The sequence below is a fragment of the Gigantopelta aegis genome, chromosome 2 (assembly GCF_016097555.1).
Source record: "Gigantopelta aegis isolate Gae_Host chromosome 2, Gae_host_genome, whole genome shotgun sequence".
In the NCBI taxonomy this organism is placed as follows: Eukaryota; Metazoa; Mollusca; class Gastropoda; order Neomphalida; family Peltospiridae; genus Gigantopelta; species Gigantopelta aegis.
The window spans coordinates 16,879,696-16,901,734 of NC_054700.1; the positions used below are offsets into that span (position 1 = coordinate 16,879,696).

At 38.8% G+C, this 22,039-nt stretch overlaps 2 protein-coding genes across 3 annotated transcripts; both read left to right on the forward strand.

The window, feature by feature from the left end:
- The first annotated feature begins 491 nt into the window (after positions 1-491).
- LOC121377124 lies at positions 492-2,981 on the forward strand. Of its 2 annotated transcripts, XM_041505022.1 has the most exons (3): positions 492-707; positions 1,885-1,898; positions 1,962-2,981. In XM_041505022.1, exons 1-3 carry the CDS (start codon positions 608-610, stop codon positions 2,130-2,132), a joined length of 285 nt encoding a protein of 94 aa, XP_041360956.1. In that variant the 5' UTR covers positions 492-607; the 3' UTR covers positions 2,133-2,981. The 2 variants fall into 2 exon arrangements, with proteins under 2 accessions (XP_041360956.1, XP_041360948.1); XM_041505014.1 differs by having other exon boundaries at positions 1,885-2,981.
- Positions 2,982-7,993: 5,012 nt separating this feature from the next.
- LOC121387448 (serine-aspartate repeat-containing protein C-like) lies at positions 7,994-20,061 on the forward strand. Its single transcript, XM_041518567.1, has 4 exons — positions 7,994-8,039; positions 14,414-15,574; positions 18,573-19,373; positions 19,736-20,061. The coding sequence occupies exons 1-4, from the start codon at positions 7,994-7,996 to the stop codon at positions 20,059-20,061; spliced, it is 2,334 nt and encodes a 777-aa protein (XP_041374501.1).
- The last annotated feature ends 1,978 nt before the right edge of the window (positions 20,062-22,039 follow it).

Consider the following 22,039-nt stretch of genomic DNA (forward strand, 5'->3'; position numbering starts at 1 on the left):
TGATCGAACGGATGTTTTCCACTCGGCTAATTTCTCCTGAGTTATCTTTTCCTTTTTAAGTAATGTCCTCAAGTTCGTACCAAAACGCGGATCCTCACCAATACCAAAATGTCATGGTTCGCCGTTCGCGATGTTATTGTTAGCAAACGACAAACGAAATTGAGTTTTGCGCATTTGTTATTTACCCGGTAGCCATCGTTTCTAATGGGGGTTTTTTAAATTTCTCCGGTGAGTGTGTTAAATCGTAGATTTACGTCCAACTAAGTTACGTTTACATTTACGACCGTCTTTGAGAATAAGGTGCTTCTTGCACGTAAACGTAAATGTACGGCAGACGTAAGTGCTAGTCGTAGACGTAAATTTACACCTTTTTGTGAATATGGGTTCAGATCTCTGGTTGTCAATCCTCGATAGTAAGTTATGCGGGATCAGCCGTGATATCATATTGTACATGCATGTTTTCGGTTACATTATTATGGTTCGCAATTTAAAGACCACCTTTTAAATTTTAGAAAACGATATCAGAGAGTTTCGAGAAGGCTTCAGGTACCACGAACCGGAGTCGTTTGCTGTGAGGTATGTGTACTTCCGTCCTGACACCGGTTACATGGCCTCGTTCAGCTGCTCTTTAGACGGGGGCAAACTGGCAGTGTTAGACACCTTACAGAAATGGAAGATCATACAGATGGACATTAAAGGAAACAAAGGTACATTGGCATAGTCATCGGAACTGACAATCGGCTGAAGAACGGCATCTCTCTCTCCCCTCTCTCTCTCTCCCCCCTCTCTCTCTCTCTCTCTCTCTCTCTCTCTCTCTCTCTCTCTCTCTCTCTCATATATATGCACGAAGGGCAATGGTTCGTAGGGTCCATTTAATACAATTATATATTGCTTTGTTTCGATGTATAAAGTCGAAAAGAGTCCATGTATTGACAAATACACATTTCTCACAAAGTTCTTCTCCTCCACTTTCTTCAATTTTTTTCTCTTCGTCCTCTTCTTTCCTTTCTTCTTATTCTTCTTATATTCCCCTCTTCATCCTTCTTTTCTTCCTCTATTCCCTCATCATCCTTCTCTATTCTCATCTTTCTTTTGTTCTTCCTCTATTCCCCTCCTAGTTGTTCTCTTCTTTTTCTATTCCCCTTCTCATCTTTTTCGTCTTCTTCCTCTATTCCCCTCCTCATCCTTCCCTTCTACTTCTCTCTTCATCTTTTGCTTCTTTTTTCTACTCCTCCTCTCATCCTTCTCTTCTTCTATTCCCCTCATAATCCTTCGTTTCTTCTTCCTCTATTCCCCTCCTCATCCTTCTCTTTTTCCTCTATTCCCTCATCCTTCTCATCATCTTCTATTCTCATCCTCCTCCTTCTTTTCTTTTTCTCTGTTTCCCTCCTAGTTATTCTCTTCTTTTTTTATTCCCCTCATCCTTTTCGTCTTCTTCCTCTATTCCCCTCCTCATCCTTCCCTTCTATGTCTATTCCCCTCTTCATCCTTTTTTTGTATTCCACTCCTCATCCTTCTCTTCTTCTTTCTCTATTCCCTCCTCATACTTCTCTTCTTCTTCCTCTGTTCCCAGTTCATCATTCTCTTCTTTTTCCATTCCTCACCTCATCTTTCTATTCTTCTCTTCTATTCCCTCATAACCCTTGTCCACTGTTTCGGACAGAAAGAAATATTTGGGTATGGCGCTATGGAATTGAATGCAACCACAGTCAACAGGGGGTATGGAGGCCTCCCCCAGAAAGAAAATGGGTTAGGTTTAGGGTTAGGGTTAAGAAAATCATACAGTAATGATAAGAGTAATTAATTTTGTCAAAAGGTTAACTTAAAAATTAAGGCCACTGCAGTAAAATAAAGTATCTTCTTCTTCTTCTTTTTCCTTTTCAGAACTCAGTGACTTGAAAGAAGGATTTCATGTCGGAGCAAAATACATACCTCAGAAAGAGGGATTTTACTGGTTAAACAATAAACCTGTACATCGCGACATGTTGTCGGAGCGGGCCCCTAATTCCAACGGCAAGTGTGCCATCCTCGGCCCTGAAGAAGATGGATTTCTGATAGCACAGTACGACTGTATGAAAAAACTGCCTTATATAGGTTCCATCGATACAAAACCGGCTGATCTTGTCGTTTAACCAGGGTGGTTGGAGTCGACGTTGTAGATGGAACCCTACCCTTTTTCCCCGAGAGCATTTAAAGCTGCAATTTCGACAATTTGAAATATATTTTTATTATTTAACTATTTAAAATCTGGGTCATACCTAGCCTGTAATAAGTGGGATGGCAGTACAAAAAGAACAAGGGTACTGTAATAGACGATGCCATCAAGGAAAGACATTTTAAAACTTAAAAATGATATTTTAAAATATTTTTATTACACCCTTGCATCCACACTAGGTACCCACAAATAAAAATACTCAAACCAACACACCACGAACAACAATAGCAACAAAAAACAACAAACAAAACCAAAAAAAACCCTACCGAGAACAAACAAAACAAACAAACAAATAAACTAACAAAAAAGAAAGAAAGAAAAGAAAAAGGCGACATGTTTTTTGATGAAATGTTTTAAAGTTGTAATCGAGTTTGTATTTTACGTTAATAAAAGTTAACGATGTTATAATATGCTTAGAAGAGATTGCAGCTTTAAAAATAACGCCTCTTCGTTATGTAGTATAATAATAATAATAATGCGTATACCACGACTGTTTGTATCGGTGCAATTTGTACCTTTAAATAATTATTATAACATTTCTACGTGTTGGTCTTTTAAAGCCTCTTTCACTATTTCTCAACCTGTAATGTATTACACGTTAATTATTTTGAACATATTTATAAAACTCATGTAGACCTGTTTGTCATGTTTATTATTGCTCTATGTATGTAGTGATATATAATCCGAAACTTAGAGCATGCATATTTTTATTTTGCAATGAACGGTTTTGGTTTCTAATAATAGCAATTAAAGGTGAAATACCATAGTTTTGTGTAGGTTTTTATTTAACGACGCACTCAGCACATTTTATTTACGGTTATATGGGGGTCAGACCACTAAGATATTAAGAGTGGAAACCCGCTGTCGCCATTTCAAGGGCTACCATGGGCGTCAATCCGGTTTTAAAGGTGGTGGTGGTGGTGGTGGTAGTGGTGGTGTGTGTGTGTGTGTGTGTGCTAAACGAAAAAGTATGGGGGGGGGGACATTTATATAGATTGTCCCCCGGCGTTAAACAGTGAGGGGGACGCGTCCCCCCTGTCCCCCACCGATCGACGCCCATGTGGGCTACTCTTTTTCGATTAGCAGCAAGGGCTCTTTTATTTGCACCATCCCACAGACAGGGTAGTACATACCACGGCCTTTGATATACAAGTCGTGGTTCACTGGCTGGAACGAGAAATAGCCCAATGGGCCCACCGACGCGGAGAAATATCATAGATGCACTTGGCTATTTTTATTATAATTAAATGACGTTGCTTTAATATATATTTTTAAAAAAAAGTAGGGGAACTCTAATAAGAATTTACAATTGCCAAAATTGTAAGGTATATTAGCTGTGGGGAATAGTGAATTAATTGGGCAAACATTACAATCGGTAGTTCAGTATTACAGTCGTTTTTAAGATCACCAAAGATCTTGAAGGACGATTGGGGTCAGAAGTGAAATTTGAAAGTTGACGGGTTTTTTTTATCAGTAATCGCAAATTCAAACAATACAAATGACTAAAAACAAAACAATAACAACTGTATGATCAACAGAATGAAAAAGATTGACAGAAATAATGTTCCACAGTGATTAATGGACCTTCCTGGAAATTGTCAAAATCGAGAATGACATCCCACGCACGCGTACGGGGCAACTGCGTGATGTATGTGCAAACTATGGAATGTGTTTCGGTGTGTTGATAAACAGACCTGAACGTTCTTTATAGGATATCTGTGGTCAAAACGTATGTTCGCTCTAATAGTTGATATTAACATTAATATTTCAGGTCCCCCTACCTTTTTTGAAGAGTATATTATAACAGACGGCTGCGGCCGGTTATATCACTGGGGCTGGCCGTCTGCGTTTTGGAAACGCACGCATCGCACGTATCCAGTATAATTATACCCCACTTCCGGTCTCGTCATGGTTTCTTTTCTAAAAGTGTGGGTGTATTCACCGATACACCTACACTTTTCCTCAAAAAGTGGAGGTGTATTACAATACACGTCCACCTTTGGGGCAAAAGTGTAGGTGTATCATGATAGACCTACACTTTTCATTTAACTACACCTGCATTTAAAAAAAAAAAAAAAAAAAAAAAAAAAAAAAAGAAAAAAAAAGAAATGAATATGAATAGTACAATAAACTTGTATTGTCATAACTTACAATGAAATCCGGAAGGTATAGTTTTAATTAATGCAAGGTGCACATTAATTCAATACACCCACACTTTCTACGTCCGTTCGGACTAAGTTTAATATATATTGCGATACCAGTAGTCCAAACACACAAGGATAAAACTGCATCAAACTGAATTTGCATGTCAAGGTCACGATGTCAAGGTCCACGTTATTTTCGTTTCAATGTTTTTAATTACTTTCTAGTTATTGATCATATTTGCCATAGAAATGATATAATAATTCACTCGACCTAAAGTGGGGTATAAGTCATTTATACCCACACTTACTTGGTGTATCGGTGAATATCCCAACAGTTGTGGTCTCCTCGGAGGCCCATAGACCAAACCTGTAGGGGTAGTTGCCGACACACCTTGTAAACTGTGGGTATAATAACTATTACATGTTCTCATTGGACACAGTGTAGTACAATAAGAATGAGCCTTAAAGGGACATTCCTGAGTTTCCTGCATCGTATAATGTTTCCGACTAATAAAATATTTCGATGATTAAACTTACATATTAAATATATTTTCTTGTTTACAGTATCAGTGTTTGTATATTCAATGTGTTTCTGGTCGTCTTAACATTTGTAAGAAGCCCAAACTGGATTTTGTCTTCAAATAATTTCGTACGTATGAAAAAAACAATATTTTAGGAAATAAGATGGAATTAACCTAGTACGAATATTAGCACGATCAGAAGCACGTTTAATATACAGACACTAATATTTTATGCAGAAGAATATATTTGATATGTAATTACAATCGTTAAAAAGTCTCTGTTAATCGATAACATCTTAAAAAGTGCAGCAAACTCAGGAATGTCCCTTTGAGGCTCATATAGACTGGATGCGGCGCATGCGTGGGGGGGGGGGGGGGGGTGTTTCGATAGGTTCGACCGAACCCCCTCTGAAATCGCTTTTTTTTATAATTTAATATATCTGACATTGATATCTGACATTATTATATTTACTCAACATAGAAATATATGCCCAATATCTCTGCAATCTATTTTGGAACCCCCCTTTTCAAAACTCAACATAGAAATATATGCCAAAAATCTCTGCAATCTATTTTGGAACCCCCCTTCTCAAAATCCTCTGTACGCCCATGTCCCCCGCCCCCTAAAAAAAGCCACCATAATAAAATTATTTTTAAAAATCCATACGAGCCAATGAGATTGTACTTTGTACTGTACTGTACTGTACTTTGTACTGGAATATGATCCTAGCGGACCCTCTTGTCTATGTTGTCCCTGGGCACGTATATGAATAAACTCAGCGGGGAGGTTCGTTCGAAAAGTTTGTTTTGTTTAACGACGCTACTAGAGCACATTGATTAATTTATCATCGGCTATTGGACGTCAAACATAATATGGTAATTTTGACATATAGTCTTGGATTTGAAACCCGCTACATTTGTCCTGTTAGTAGCAAGGGATCTTTTATATGCACCACAGACAGGATATCACATATCACGGAACTTTGATATACCAGTCGTGGTGCACTGGCTGGAACGAGAAATAACCCAATGGGCCATCGACGGAGATCGGTCCCAGATCGACCGCTTTTTATTATATTACCACTAGGCTACGTTCCCGCCCTTTAAAATGTAATAAGTGTTGCTCTGCGCAAATACTATTATCTATTCTCCATAAATAAACATCCTTTATTTAGTGCACATTTATCATGCAAGGTAAACTAGATGTTAAAACCAGTTTAAGGGTAAAATGAAATACGAAAACAAAAATAGTAAAGTAAAGTTTTATTTAAAAACGACGCCACTAGAGAACATTGATTTTTTTTTATCTTGTCATCGGCTATTGGACGTCAAACATATGGTCATTCTGATAGTTTTTTTTTAGAGGAAACCCGCTGTCGCCACATAGGCTACTCTTTTACGATATGCAGCAAGGATATTTTATTTGCGCTTCCCACAGGCAGGATGGCACAAACCATGGCCTTTGTTGAACCAGTTATGATCACTGGTCGGTGCAAGTGGTTTACACCTACCCATTGAGCCTTGCGGAGCACTCACTCAGGGTTTGGAGATTAAAAATCCCATGCCTCGACTGGGATCCGAACCTAGTACCTACCAGCCTGTAGACCGATGGCCTATTCACAACGCCACCGAGGCCGATACAAAAAGACTATCTAATAAAGCTATTACTTAAATCTTTTAAATGCCAAATGAAATTTAATTTGTTTCGTACGTACTCTTGATTTTCTCTGAACCCCACAACCAGGATATCAAATACCGTGGTATGTGCTGTCCTACTATAAACGATCCCTTGCTGCTAATTGGAAAAGGTAGCGGTTTTTCTTCTAAGACAATGTCAGAATTACCCAGATTTTGACATCTAATAGCCGATGATGAATAAATCAATGTGGCCTAGCAGTACTGTTAGCCAAAAGAGAACTGTTTTTTAATTGTAAACACTTTTCTTCTTTTATATATTATTATGTAGAAAGTAAGATGTCCCTTAGTAGGGGTACTGCCTGGGCGGTGTTGTAACCAGGGCCACACCTAGCCTAAGTAACTGGCCAGTGAAACAAGAATCGGGCACTGTAATATAAAATTATCAACGGCTAGACAAAAAGGGAACTTTTAAGTTAAAAAGGAAATGAATGAATGAATGAATGATTGAATGAATGTTTAACGACACCCCAGCACTAAAATACACATCGGCTATTGGGTGTCACAAATGGTAAGTATATGAAAATATTAAAACTGCGTGTGTGTCTGGGTGTGTGTCTGGGTGTGTGTCTGGGTGTGTTTGTTTATATGTATGTATGTATGTATGTATGTATGTATGTGTGTGTGTGTGTGTTCATGTGTATGTGTGCATGTATGTGTTAGTGTGTATGCGTGTGCATGTATATGTATTACTTTGTATGTATGTGAGTATATATGTGTGTTTATATGTCTGTGTGTGTTTGTGTATATGTTTGTTCGTGTGTGTGTGTGTGTGTGTGTGTGTGTGTGTGTGTGTGTGTGTGGTGTTTTGTGAATCTCTCTCTCTGTCTCTCTCTCTCTCTCTCTCTCACACACACACACACACACAGAGAGAGAGAGAGAGAGAGAGAGAGAGAGAGAGAGAGAGAGAGAGAGAGAGAGAGAGAGAGAGAGAGAGAGAGAGAGAGAGAGAGAGAGAGGGAGGAGGCGGTCACCTGCTCCTTTGCATCCGCAAAGTAATGCACTGATAACTTATTTTTATGTTTTATGTCAAAATGTTAACCTATAATTTTTAATTTACTTACTTTCAAGTTTGTCTTTTCGCACAGATCTTTACTGTGGGCTTTAATTTATATTTCTCTGTCTCCCAGTAGACGATGTATGTTTGTGCTGGGGTGTCGTTAAATATTCATTGATTGAAAATATTAACATTACCGTCTCTGAGGACTAATTTGGTTTGGGCAACCTTAGGGCGGAAGATGGAATATGTTTCTAGAAGTACACGATAACACTATCTTTTTAAATGTGTGTTTGTGTGTGTGTGTGTGTATTCTTTGCCCTTTATCGTCTTGTTATCTACTAAATATTTGTGTCAGAGGTCGTCAACAGGTGCACCGCGTAGGACAGTAGATTGTGTGCTTAATTTAAAACCAATAATGATGTGGAAGTACGTCTTCGCCGCTTTTCTTGTGTTCTTCAGTATTGGTAAGTTCGACTATGTAACTAGAACAATAATAATACAGAGACAGCCCGTTAGGTCTTTACAATAGGCCCAGAAAGGCATATTGTCACAGACCACTGACCTATTTAATGGTGTAACAAAGTATTACCTGAACAAAAATAATTTGATTTGTCTCTAAATGTACTTTATTCAACCATCTTTATAACCACCATACTCCATTTATTAATGACATTTTGTAAAAATAATTGAATTATGGCAATGGTCCATAATTCAAAAACTAAAATTGCCGAGAAGGATGACATGGATTTCACTCCATCATGGTTCAGTTAAGGTGGTGCGATAGCTAGATTTGGTTTCCAACAATTAATGCAATTTTTATTTATTATCCGTTTTTAATGAAATAAGGTCCTTAAATCCGTGACAGTATGCCTTGAATCACGTGAGTCAAAAGTACCGTTAAAGGGGCATTCTCACTATACGATTAGTCGCACCGACTTGTCGCATGCAATCGAATCGTACACATTTCAACTTATTTTCGTGTTTATATCCAGTTAAGCTTCAAGCACGCTGTCCTTGGCACACACCTGACCTATGTGGGCTGTCTTACAAGGACAGTGGGTTAGTTGTTAGTTGGTTAGTAGTTAGTGAGAGAGAAAAGGTGTAGTGGCCAATGGGCCCTTAAGAACTCACTCTGGGTTGAGGCCGGTACAGGGCTGCGAACCCTGTACCTACCAGCCTGTAGTCCGATGGCTTAACCACTGCGTCATCGAGGCCGGTCCGAATCATACCGTGAGAACACATAAATAGTCTTTATAGTCTTATGCGTTCCGATTTATGTAGGAACGACTACTGGCTTAATGGTAGCAAGAAAGTAAATAATAAAACACAACCCGCCATATTAATATAACAAAAGGAAGGAAATGTTTTATTTAACGACGCACTCAACACATTTTATTTACGGTTATATGGCGTCAGCAAAACAGCGGAAAACAAGAATTTTCTTGGGTGATTCGCATACATAGTGATATTTTATGCGTCAAAGATATCTGGGGCCTAATTCTCAAAGCTCTCTTAAGCTCTGCTAGAAAACAAAGCATCCTCTTTGCAAGTCTTTTTGCATTGCACTGCGAGATCGCAAAGTTGCGAGCGTTTAGTGAATTAGGCCCCATAGTCCGTCCCACAGGGAACGCCTTTTATTCATACTATGTAATTTACTACAAGTTATTTATTTCTGAGTCGTTTCTTTGTTTTGGGATTTTTTTTTTTTGTGTGTTACTTCCACAACACTTTTAGTTTTCTACTTACGTCAAACCAAACTAAAATTATTTACAAAAAAAGATATTTATAGAATGATGTGACGGATTACAGGTGTTATCAACCTAAATCTGGAAGAAAAAAAAAAGCTTTCACTTTTGAAGGCACCTCGTAATTTACATTTTCACGGATACCAGGAAGTCACTACACCCCATGCTTGTATTCATACTCGCTAGACAGAAATAGGTGATGTAAAATAATATCTCATTTAACAAACTTGAAAACAATATACACAGGTAAATATCACATTTCTAAGTTACTTGCCAACCACAGAAACATTACTATTTTTTTTTTTTTTTTTTTTTTAAACACGGGCTGTATTTACAATGTCCTACAACGCTGATTGGTCAATTTACTTCCCTGTTACCTAACGCCGCTTAACGGTTTATTGAGATTAAACGGCCTCGGCGGTGTCGTGGTTAAGCCATCGAACTTAAGGCTGGTAGGTACAGGGTTCGCCGCAGCCCGGTACCGGCTCCCACCCAGAGCGAGTTTTAACGACTCATTGGGTAGGTGTAGACCACTACACCCTCTTATCTCTCACTAACCAATAACAACAACTAACCCACTGTCCTGGACAGACAGCCCAGATAGCTGAGGTGTGTGCCCAGGACAGCGTGCTTGAACCTTAATTGGATATAAGCACGAAATTAAGTTGAAATGAAAATGAAATGGATATCGAGATTATACAGAATGACTGTCTCACATTTTCATTAGATGTGGGGCGCGATTTAGTTGAAATGAAAATGAAATGGATATCGAGATTGTACAGAATGACTGTCTCACATTTTCATTAGATGTGGGGCGCGATTTAGCTCAGCGGGTTGAGTGCTCGCCTGAGGTATTTGCGTCGCGGGATCGAACCACCTCGGTGGTTCCATTCAGCTGATTGTTTTTTTTTCTCTCGTTTCAATCAGGTCACCACAAGTGGTCAAAGGCCGTGGTATGTGCTTTCCTGTCTGTGGGAAAGTGCATATAAAAGATCCCTTGCTACTAATGGGTTTCCTCTGATGACGATCTGTCAGAAATACCAAATGTTGTGGTGTGCGGTGTGATTATTATAGAAATGACTCACAGTTAGCATAAAGGAAGGAAATGTTTTATTTACCGATGCATTCAACACATTTTATTTACGGTTATATGGCGTCAGACATACGTGTTAAGACCACACAGATATTGAGAGAGGAAACCCGCCGTCGCCACTTCATACTCTTTTCCATTAGTAGCAAGGGATCATTTATATGCACCATCCCACAGAAAGGGTTGTACATACTAGGCCTTTGATATGCCAGTCGTGGTGCACTGGCTGGAACGATAGCCGTATGGGTTTGTATAACAGTATTTAATACTGTAATATGGTCCTCATATATGAACCTAATTATAGCAAGCGATGCTTCAATACAAAAGTAACCAAAATACAGGTACATTGTGTATTTGAAACTAAAAATAGTCTGAAAACGCCCGTCACTGTGTAATTGCTCATTTGATGATGTGGCGATTTAACGAACGACAGTTTAAAGGCATATTGCCACAGATCACTGGCCTATTTAATGGTCTAACAAAGTATTACCTGAACAAAAATAATTTGTTTTGTTCCCTAAATGTACTTTATTCAACCAACTTCATAACCACCATACTCCGTTTATTAATGATATTTTGTAAAAAATAATTGAATTATGGCAATGGTCCATAATTCAAAAACTAAAATTGCCGAGAGCGTTGACATGGATTTCACTCCATCATGGTTCAGTTAAGGTGATGCAATAGCTAGATTTGGTTTCCAACAATTAATGTAATTTTTAGTTATTATCCATTTTTAGAGAAATAAGGTCCTTGAATCCGTGACAGTATGCCTTTAAATTCTAATAAAAAACGATGATTAGATAACTAAACAATGTACGGTATTTAAGAAAAACCACACGCAAAGGTGATTCGAATAAAGTTAAAGTATGTTTTGCTTAACGACACCACTAGAGCACATTGAATTATTAATCATCAGCTATTGGGTGTCGAATACTTGGTACTTTTTGACATACTTAGTCTAAGAGAAGAAACCTGCTTATATTTTCCACATTAGTAGCAAGAGATCTTTTATATGCACCATCCCAAAGACAGGATAACTCATACCACGTCTTTTGATATACCAGTCGTAGTTCACTGGTTGGAACGAGAAATAGCCCGATGAGCCAAACCGACCGCGGATCAAGCGAGCACTCTACCACTAAGCTGCGTCCCGCCTCTGATTCGAATAAGGGCTAATTTCATGTAAAGGGTTGATTTTGTGGGGAATGGGATATTATTTAATTGTAAAGCGGTCCTGGCGTCCTCATCAGTCTCCATGACTAGAACATCTATAAGGAAATGCCTACAAACGCTGTCTTGCTGGGTTTTTTAGGAGTAGACAATGTGATGGCAGCGTGTTTCATTTCTAATTTCTCTAGGCAAAGTGTCTAAATAATCATGTTAGACACCACAAGGCCACAGTTTAACATTTGTTGAGGTATCATTGAAAATATTCGTTCCATTTAATTTTCCCACATTTACCCAAGTAGTAGAGCAGTAAACCGGCCTCAGTGTTGTCGTGGTTAAGCCATCGGACATAAGGCTGGTAGGTACAGGGTTCGCAGCCCGGTACCGGCTTAAACCAAGAGCGAGTTTTAACGAATCAGTGGCTCGGTGCTTTAGAATGAGCTAAGTGCCACCCGGAGAGGAAATTATGTAGACGTTTTGGGTTGGGTTTTTTTTTTTTTTCTTATCGTATATGTTAACAATTTTTATTTTTTTGGTAAACGTGCTTCTGGTGGTGGGTGTGACAAATATGGGGGTCAAAGTAGGGACCCCTCCCCAAAACAGTGTCAACTACTAATAGCACCATTGGGAGAGCAGGTAACTGTGAGAACCTTTTAAATGATGATAGAAACATGAAACTTGGCACAGATGATCTCCCTGGGGCTTTCGTCAAATCCCATTAATGAACCACTTGAAGTTTCAATATGGCGGGCATTTTTCAAAATGGCCACCATACTGTCCTAATGTATTTTAATAGAGTTTTATATTACTTTTATATGTTTAGAAACATGCTGTATCCTAACATCTGATATGTACAAAAGGTCTCTGATGGTGGGAGTGGTAAATATTGGAGGTCAATGTATGGCAACCTCCATAAAACATGGTCAACTACTATTAGCACTATTGGCAGAGCAAAAACAGAAATGACCTTTTAAATTGTGATACAAACATGAAAAACTTTGCACAGATGAGGATTTTGGGGAGTTCTTCAAATTCAGTCAACGAGTAACTTGAAATGTCAATATGGCGGTAATGTTTCAAGATAGCCGCCATTTTTAACATGTATAATAATACCTTTTTAACTATCTCGGTAACGTTTTATGTACTAATATACAATAGAAACATGTTGAAAGCAATCAAAACTACGCCACCCATGACCACACCACATAAAACGACAAGGTCTACAATCAAAACTACGCCACCCTTGACAACACCACATAAAACGACAAGGTCTACAATCAGAACTACGCAACCCTTGACAACACCACATAAAACGACAAAGTCTACAATCAAAACTACGCCACCCATGACCACACCACATAAAACGACAAGGTCTACAATCAAAACTACGCCACCCTTGACAACACCACATAAAACGACAAGGTCTACAATCAAAACTACGCCACCCTTGACAACACCACATAAAACGACAAAGTCTACAATAAAAACTACGCCACCCTTGACAACACCACATAAAACGACACAGTCTACAATCAAGACTACGTCTCCCATTCCCCATTTTGTTTTTAAAGTATATAAGTTTGATTTGTAATTTAATCCTATTGACATACTTATCTTTGGCTGATACCCAATAGCCGATGTGTTCTTTGTGCTGGGGCGTCGTTAAATATTCAATCATTAATTCATTCTTCCCTAGCAATCATCCATGTGTTGCCTAGCAACCATGCTTTTCATGAAAATGTCCATTTTAATTGAATAATAAATAACACGGAGTGCATTCATCGACCGATCTGCGCTATCGAAAGATCGCGCTGTGCCATCTATGGATCTGTCATTAGCGTAGACATCGGTAGGTCGTGCAAGCATCGATCGATCGCGTATGCATGTCCGCCATAATGGATCCGTTATTAGCGTAGGGCCCCACTGGTGAATCGAACAAGCATAGATCGATCGCGCTGTGCAATTAACGGATCCCTTGTTAGCGTAGTCATGGGTAAATCACGCAGGCATCGATCGATCGCGCTGCGCCATAATGGATCAGTTATTAGCATAGCCACTGTTAAATCGCGCAAGCATTGGTCGATCGCGCTGAGCCATCAATGGATCAGTTATTAGCGTAGCCATTGGTAAATCGAGCAAGCATTGATCTATCGCGTTGTGCCATCAATGGATCAGTTATTAGCGTATAAATTAGTGGTTTTAAACGAGTTTTCGCATTGCTGTAGGTAAGAATAATGTTTATACTTATTTTTGTGCTTATATCCACTTAAGGTTCAAGCACGCTGTTCTGGGCACACACCTCAGCTATCTGGGCTGTCTTTCCAGGACATTGGGTTAGTGGTTAGTGAGAGAGAAGTCGGTGTAGTAGTCTTACACTTACCCACCGAGTCGTTAAAATCACTCTGGGTGAGAGCCGGTACCGGTATGCGAACCTATTACCTATCAGCCTTTTGTCCGATGGCGTACCCACTACACCAGCGAATAAAGTAAGAATAAAATGTTATTTGAAATATCTCTGGGTGTTATTTTTTTCTAAAATATAAGTTATGTTACACAAAATGTAGTTTAAAATAGATTATAAAGTATGTCTTGTATTTTGTAACGTAGGCTATGATGCTTTTTTTGTTTCTTTCTTTTTCCGTTTGGTATTTTATATTATTTTATTATTATTGTTGTTGTTATAGGACATGCTGGAATAGCAGAAGCGTCAACAATAAAAACTGCCCCTTCATTGATAACCAACGTCAAATCAACCACATCGTCTCAGACTGCAGCAACAGCTGAAAGCTCATCAGCTCATCATATTGTGACAACACCACACAAAACGATAAAGTCTACAGTCAAGAGTACGCCGCATATTGTGACAACACCACACAAAACGATAAAGTCTACAGTCAAGAGTACGCCGCATATTGTGACAACACCACACAAAACGATAAAGTCTACAGTCAAGAGTACGCCGCATATTGTGACAACACCACACAAAACGATAAAGTCTACAGTCAAGAGTACGCCGCATATTGTGACAACACCACACACAACGATAAAGTCTACAGTCAAGAGTACGCCGCATATTGTGACAACACCACACAAAACGATAAAGTCTACAGTCAAGAGTACGCCGCATATTGTGACAACACCACACAAAACGATAAAGTCTACAGTCAAGAGTACGCCACATATTGTGACAACACCACACAAAACGATAAAGTCTACAGTCAAGAGTACGCCACATATTGTGACAACACCACACAAAACGATAAAGTCTACAGTCAAGAGTACGCCGCATATTGTGACAACACCACACAAAACGATAAAGTCTACAGTCAAGAGTACGCCACATATTGTGACAACACCACACAAAACGATAAAGTCTACAATCAAGAGTACGCCGCATATTGTGACAACACCACACAAAACGATAAAGTCTACAGTCAAGAGTACGCCACATATTGTGACAACACCACACAAAACGATAAAGTCTACAGTCAAGAGTACGCCGCATATTGTGACAACACCACACAAAACGATAAAGTCTACAGTCAAGAGTACGCCACATATTGTGACAACACCACACACAAAACGATAAAGTCTACAGTCAAGAGTACGCCACATATTGTGACAACACCACACAAAACGATAAAGTCTACAGTCAAGAGTACGCCACATATTGTGACAACACCACACAAAACGATAAAGTCTACAGTCAAGAGTACGCCGCATATTGTGACAACACCACACAAAACGATAAAGTCTACAGTCAAGAGTACGCCACATATTGTGACAACACCACACAAAACGATAAAGTCTACAGTCAAGAGTACGCCACATATTGTGACAACACCACACAAAACGATAAAGTCTACAGTCAAGAGTACGCCGCATATTGTGACAACACCACACAAAACGATAAAGTCTACAGTCAAGAGTACGCCACATATTGTGACAACACCACACAAAACGATAAAGTCTACGATAAAGTCTACAGTCAAGAGTACGCCGCATATTGTGACTACACAACATCAAACGACAAAGTCTACAGTCAAGATTACGCCACACACTGTGACTACACCACATCAAACGACAAAGTCTACATTCAAGACTACGCCACACATTATGACAACACCACATACAACGACAGAGTCTACAATCAAGACTACACCACCCATGACAACACCACATAAAACGACAGAGTCTACAATCAAGACTACGCCACCCATAACAACACCACATCAAACGACAAAATCGACAGCCAAGACTACGCCACATACTGTGACAACCACAAGAAACATACATACTTCCAAAAAACTGGCTGTAACAACAGGTCAGTGAAGTGTATTGTAGTAATACATCATAACTGAATGTTTGTTCCTGTCTATGTAGACAATAAGCATCGAAATAGGGGTTCTCTTTAACGTCCATACGATATCCTATTGAAAGGTTAAAAAAAAATGTTTTTTTTTATTTATTATTTAACGACGCACTCAACACATTTTATTTACGGTTATATGGCATCTGACATATGAATAAGGACCACACAGATATTGAGAGAGGAAACCCGCTGTCGCCACTTCATGGGCTACTCTTTTCAGTTAGTAGCAAGGGATCTTTTATATGCACCATCCCACAGACAGGATAACACATACACCAGTCGTAGTGAACTGGCTGGAGCGAGAAATAGCCCAATGGGCCCACCGACGGGGATCGATCCCAGATCGTCCGCGCATCAAGCGTACACTTTACCACTGGGCTACGTCCCGCTCCTTGAAAGGATAAAGTCACAGTGAAAAGGGACACTAAGTTTAGTTAATTAATAAACCTGTAACACATCTGTAAACAAGGGGATGTGGCTTTGAAACGGGGAAATACTCCCTAAAGGGGTGGGGCGTAGCCTAGTGGTACGCTCGATGCGCGGTCGGTCTAGGATCGATCCCCGTCGGTGGGCCCATTGAGCTATTTCTTGTTCCAGCCAGTGCACAATGACTGTTATATCAAAGGCCATGGTATGTACTACTCTGTCTGTGGGATGGTACATATAAAAGATCCCTTGTTGTTAATCGAAAAGAGTAGCCCATGAAGTGGCGACATCGGGTTTTCTCTCTCATTATCTGTGTGGTCCTTAACCATATGTTTGACGCCATATAACCGTAAAATAAAATGCGTTGAGTGCGTCGTTAAATAAAATATTTCCTTCAGTTTTTTTATACCTCATATGGAAAAAAACCCAATTTTTTTTTTCAGTATTGCAAACACCAAGATGACCAGAAACACTTCGGATGTAGGGAATGGATTATCTAAACAATAAAATGTAAGCCATGTCTGATTTTAATGATCACAAAACGGATCTAATTGTGAAAAATACGCGGTAGTGTTTAAAAACGGGGCTCTATTCTACGTGTAAGTTCTGATAACGTCAGTACCATCACTTAGAACAGTCAATAAACATTTTATATGCAAAATTGTAAGCAATAGGCCAATACACTACTTACTATTCTACTGCTGGTTTAATATTACCATATGACACAGAGAATGATGTACCAGTATCCTTCAGATAGTCATAGGCAATTACACATTCTAGTCTGGACAGTTATGTAGTTTGCTCTCTTTTTTCCTTCTTTTTTTCTTAATCCTTTTTTTTTTTTTTTTTTTTTTGGGGGGGGGGGGCTACATTTTGTAAAATGTATGCTTTTTCTAGCTTCTTTGCATACATAACATGAATAGATCCATTGTTGGCATTTTCCCCCCCATAATATATACGCGGCCATCTTGAATTCAAAATGGCTGCCATTGTAAAACCACCCCAGAGTCATATCTAAACGTCTGTGAGACTTAGATATCCTCTACCTATCACTGTATGGTATTAAACTGATGGTGCGAGCCTATAGAAACAATATATAGCAAAATAACCCGTAAAGATGAGTTTCGTGGTGATGTGACATATTTGGGGATAAAAATACCCTCATTGTAATGTAATTTTGTTCAATACACATGATAACCATGTATAATACGATAACTAACGTTCTCTAAACAATAACACAGTAATGCCTGTAACGTTATGATGATGATGATGATGATGGTGATGATGTTGATGATGATGATGATGTTGATGGTGGTGGTGATGATGATGATGATGATGATGATGATAATGTTGATGATGATGATGAGAATGAGAATGATGATGCTGTTGATGATGATGATGATGATGATGATGATGATAATGTTGATGATGGTGGTGATGTATTTCATCAATTCAATATTAGTCGTAATCCATTTGCAAATGCACGGATTCGTTTGGAAGCCGATATAGCTGTTTGCAAGAAATGCAAATTTAATATGAATAAACGTTGTTATGCAGATTTTGGCATTTTTGTTTAATTCATGCAAAAATCCACCCTTCCACCAATGTACGAAAGAGATGGATGTAACTAAATATGTAATGTTATTAATGTCTGTAGTAGTAGTATGATGATGATGATGATGATGATGATGATGATGGTGATGCCGATGATGATATTGATGACGACGACGATGATAATAATGATGCCATTTTAATGACTTTATTATTACACTTATTTTTATATTGAAACGGGAACAGCGTTTCCAGGTGATGATGGCGATTCTGATATCCAATATTTGATGATGTTGACAATGATGATGTTGATATTTATGTTTTGATGACTATTATGATGTTTATGGTTGTATTCAAACAGTATCGACTTCTTTAGAATATTATGACAGTAATGGTATGCTGATGTCCAATATATTTTCATGATGGTGGTGGTGGTTGCGCAGCTGATGCTGGTGATGGTGCTAGTAGTAGTAGTAGTAGTAGTAGTAATCATTAAGAGACTGTTGTCTAACACGAATTTTATAATAATAACACCATACTATTCATGATGATGATATCTGGTTTTAATGATGATGACGATGATAAAGATTATTATTATTGTTTTAATAATTATTATTTTATTCAAATGATATCAAATCTTCAGATGGTGATGATGATACTGATGTTGCTAGCAGTGATAATGATGATGATGATGATACTGATGTTGCTAGCAGTGATAATGATGGTGATAATGATACTGATGTTGCTAGCAGTGATAATGATGATGATGATGATACTGATGTTGCTAGCAGTGATAATGATGATGATGATGATACTGATGTTGCTAGCAGTGATAATGATGGTGATGATACTGATGTTACTAGCAGTGATAATGATGGTGATGATACTGATGTTGCTAGCAGTGATAATGATGGTGATGATGCTTCTGATGTTGCTAGCAGTGATAATGATGGTGATGATGATACTGATGTTGCTAGCAGTGATAATGATGGTGATGATACTGATGTTGCTAGCAGTGATAATGATGATGATGATGATACTGATGTTGCTAGCAGTGATAATGATGGTGATGATACTGATGTTACTAGCAGTGATAATGATGGTGATGATACTGATGTTGCTAGCAGTGATAATGATGGTGATGATGCTACTGATGTTGCTAGCAGTGATAATGATGGTGATGATGATACTGATGTTGCTAGCAGTGATAATGATGATGATGATACTGATGTTGCTAGCAGTGATAATGATGATGATGATGATACTGATGTTGCTAGCAGTGATAATGATGGTGATGATGATACTGATGTTGCTAGCAGTGATAATGATGGTGATGATGATACTGATGTTGCTAGCAGTGATAATGATGGTGATGATGATACTGATGTTGCTAGAAGTGATAATGATGATGATGATACTGATGTTGATAGCAGTGATAATGATGGTGATGATAATGATTGTAGTGATTTTGGTAGTAGTTATTATTAAGAGGATGGTATCTAACATGATCTTTGTAATGATGTTTTTATGATGATAACACCGTACTACTGATAATTTATGTCTATTGTTCTGATTATGATGATTTAGATGATGATGATGATGATTTGGATGATGATTATGGTGATGATAATGATGATGATGGTGATGATAATGATGATAATAATGATGATGATGGTAATAATAATGATAGTAATAATGATGATGATGGTGGTAACGATGATGATGATGATGATGATGATGATGATGATGATGATGATAATGATATTTATGACTGTATCATGGTATCTTATTATTTTATTCAAACAGCATCAGCAACTTCAGGGAGGACTACCAAAGTGAATAAACAGAGCAAAGCGGACAATTCAAAACAAGTGTTAATTGGCCTTGGATCTGCCATTGGAGTGGTAGCCTTAATCGCCCTAGTTATCTTTGTCGTGATCTTACGGAAATCGGCGAAGAAGAAGAGCCACTTGTATTACGTGAACAATGACTTCGACTTGGAATCACACAACAGGGCCAACAAGGCCATATTTGAGGCCGAACTGATGGCGACAGGAATTATACCCTTGGAAGACGACAGCCCCAGAGACAGTGTGCAGAACATTGCCAATCCCGTCTTTAACGAGTCGTGACCAGGCAGAGATCAGTGACATTATGACACATGCAGGATGATATGGTGATAGTACAATAGGGTATACAGGCGTGGGTTTAGGAGGGGTTACAAAGGGGTCTGTCCCCTATTTTTTGTTAAGTAATTAATTTTGACTTTCGTGACCAGACAGAGATCAATGACTTTATGACACATGCCCTATTATTTGTTAAATAATTAATTTTTACTTTGCATAACTTGAGATGTCTTTGCTTCTTTCTTCTTCTTCTTTTTTTAAATTTGTTTTTTTAGCTTATTCGAATTACATTACATTAATATTAATCCCCTCATTAACATTTCTTGATCCGCGCCATGTTTGGGCTTAAAGGTCTGTGTTTTTACAAGTATAGACAATTAATCTGGATAGCGAGTATCTTTAATGTGTATTTGTTATATGATTGCTAGTATGTTTCAAAAGTTTAACCTATAAAATATATATTGTTCATCAGCTTTGTACAAGCTATCGCATATCTGTCTTCCTTTTGTGTTTGTGTTCTTTAGAAATGCTTGAGGATGTTACTTTGCATGTGCGATTCTGTTCGAGCGAACTTTTCAACTGTATATGTAGAAGGGCCAGGCGTTTGAAGTGATTAGCAATGAATCCGGCTGTTTGTGTCTGTAGACATTAATTCATCTCATTCCTTTTGTCTTATTCAACAACAGAGATTTTTGTGTAAAGACTCATATAGACTGGATGCGGCGCGTGCGTGCGGTTGGGCTAAAAACAAAAAGTCGAAATACTTTAGTTTCAATGAGCGCGTCTAGACTGGATGCGTGCGATGCGTGCGTCAACAAAACGCATGCGGCCAGCCGCAGTGAAATAATCGTATATGATGTATATATGCCCAAAACGCAAGCCGCAGACACACCAGACGCAGCAGTCAGACCGCACGCACGCACCGCATCCAATCCGTATGAGCCTTAAGATTTATATTGGATTGCACATAGCTATGTACCCTCCCGTCCCGGAAATGACCATTGGCGAAGTCAGAGACTAAGTCCGGAGTGGGCGTGCCTGAACCTTCAGTGGATATGGGCACGTAAAAATAGTTCCCTTGCCTTCCCATAGTTATGTAATGTATGTATGTATGTATGTATGTATGTACGTACGAATGGATGGATGGATGGATGGATGGATGGATGGATGGATGGATGGATGGATGGATGGATGGATGTATGTATGCATGTATGTATGTATGTATGTATGTATGTATGTATGCTTTTTAAACTATGTATTGAGATGTTTAACAATTTTAAAACCGTGAAACCTTATTACAACTGACGTGTTACAAATAGGCTGGACCATCCTTGCAATTCCAAGGTAGATCACTGGTGTCAGAAGATACCTATAACCAGTGGGGGCGGGGCGGGAGGGGAAGGAGCAAACTGGAGGGACGACGCACTCAACACATTATATTTACGGATATATGGCGTCAGGCATTTGGTTAAGGACCACACAGATATAGACAGAGGAAACACACTGTCGCCGCTTCATGGGCTACTCTTTTCGATTAGCAGCAAGGGATCTTTTATATGCACCATCCCACAGACAGGATAGTACATACCACAGCCTTTTTTCTCACCAGTTGTGGAGCACTGGCTGGAACGAGAAATAGCCTAATGGGGCCACCGACGGGGATCGATCCTAAACCAACCACGCATCAATCGAGCGCTTTACCACTGGGCTACGTTCCGCCCCTGTTAAAACAATTTAGAATGTTTATAATCAATTCTAGTCGAATTAAAATAATTTCTAATAACATGGAGAATTATGATTTAAATTCATGTCAAAAATCCGAGTGAAAAACCCCCCTAAATGTTTAATCAGATCCATATTTAGTTCGCCTTTTAACTCGGGGTTGAGGAGGGCAAGCATATATTACGGTCCCTCCAGCTTCAGAGTAGGAATGGGGTGGGAATGGGGTGTGTGACAATTGCTTGTTTTCAAATTGATACATGTT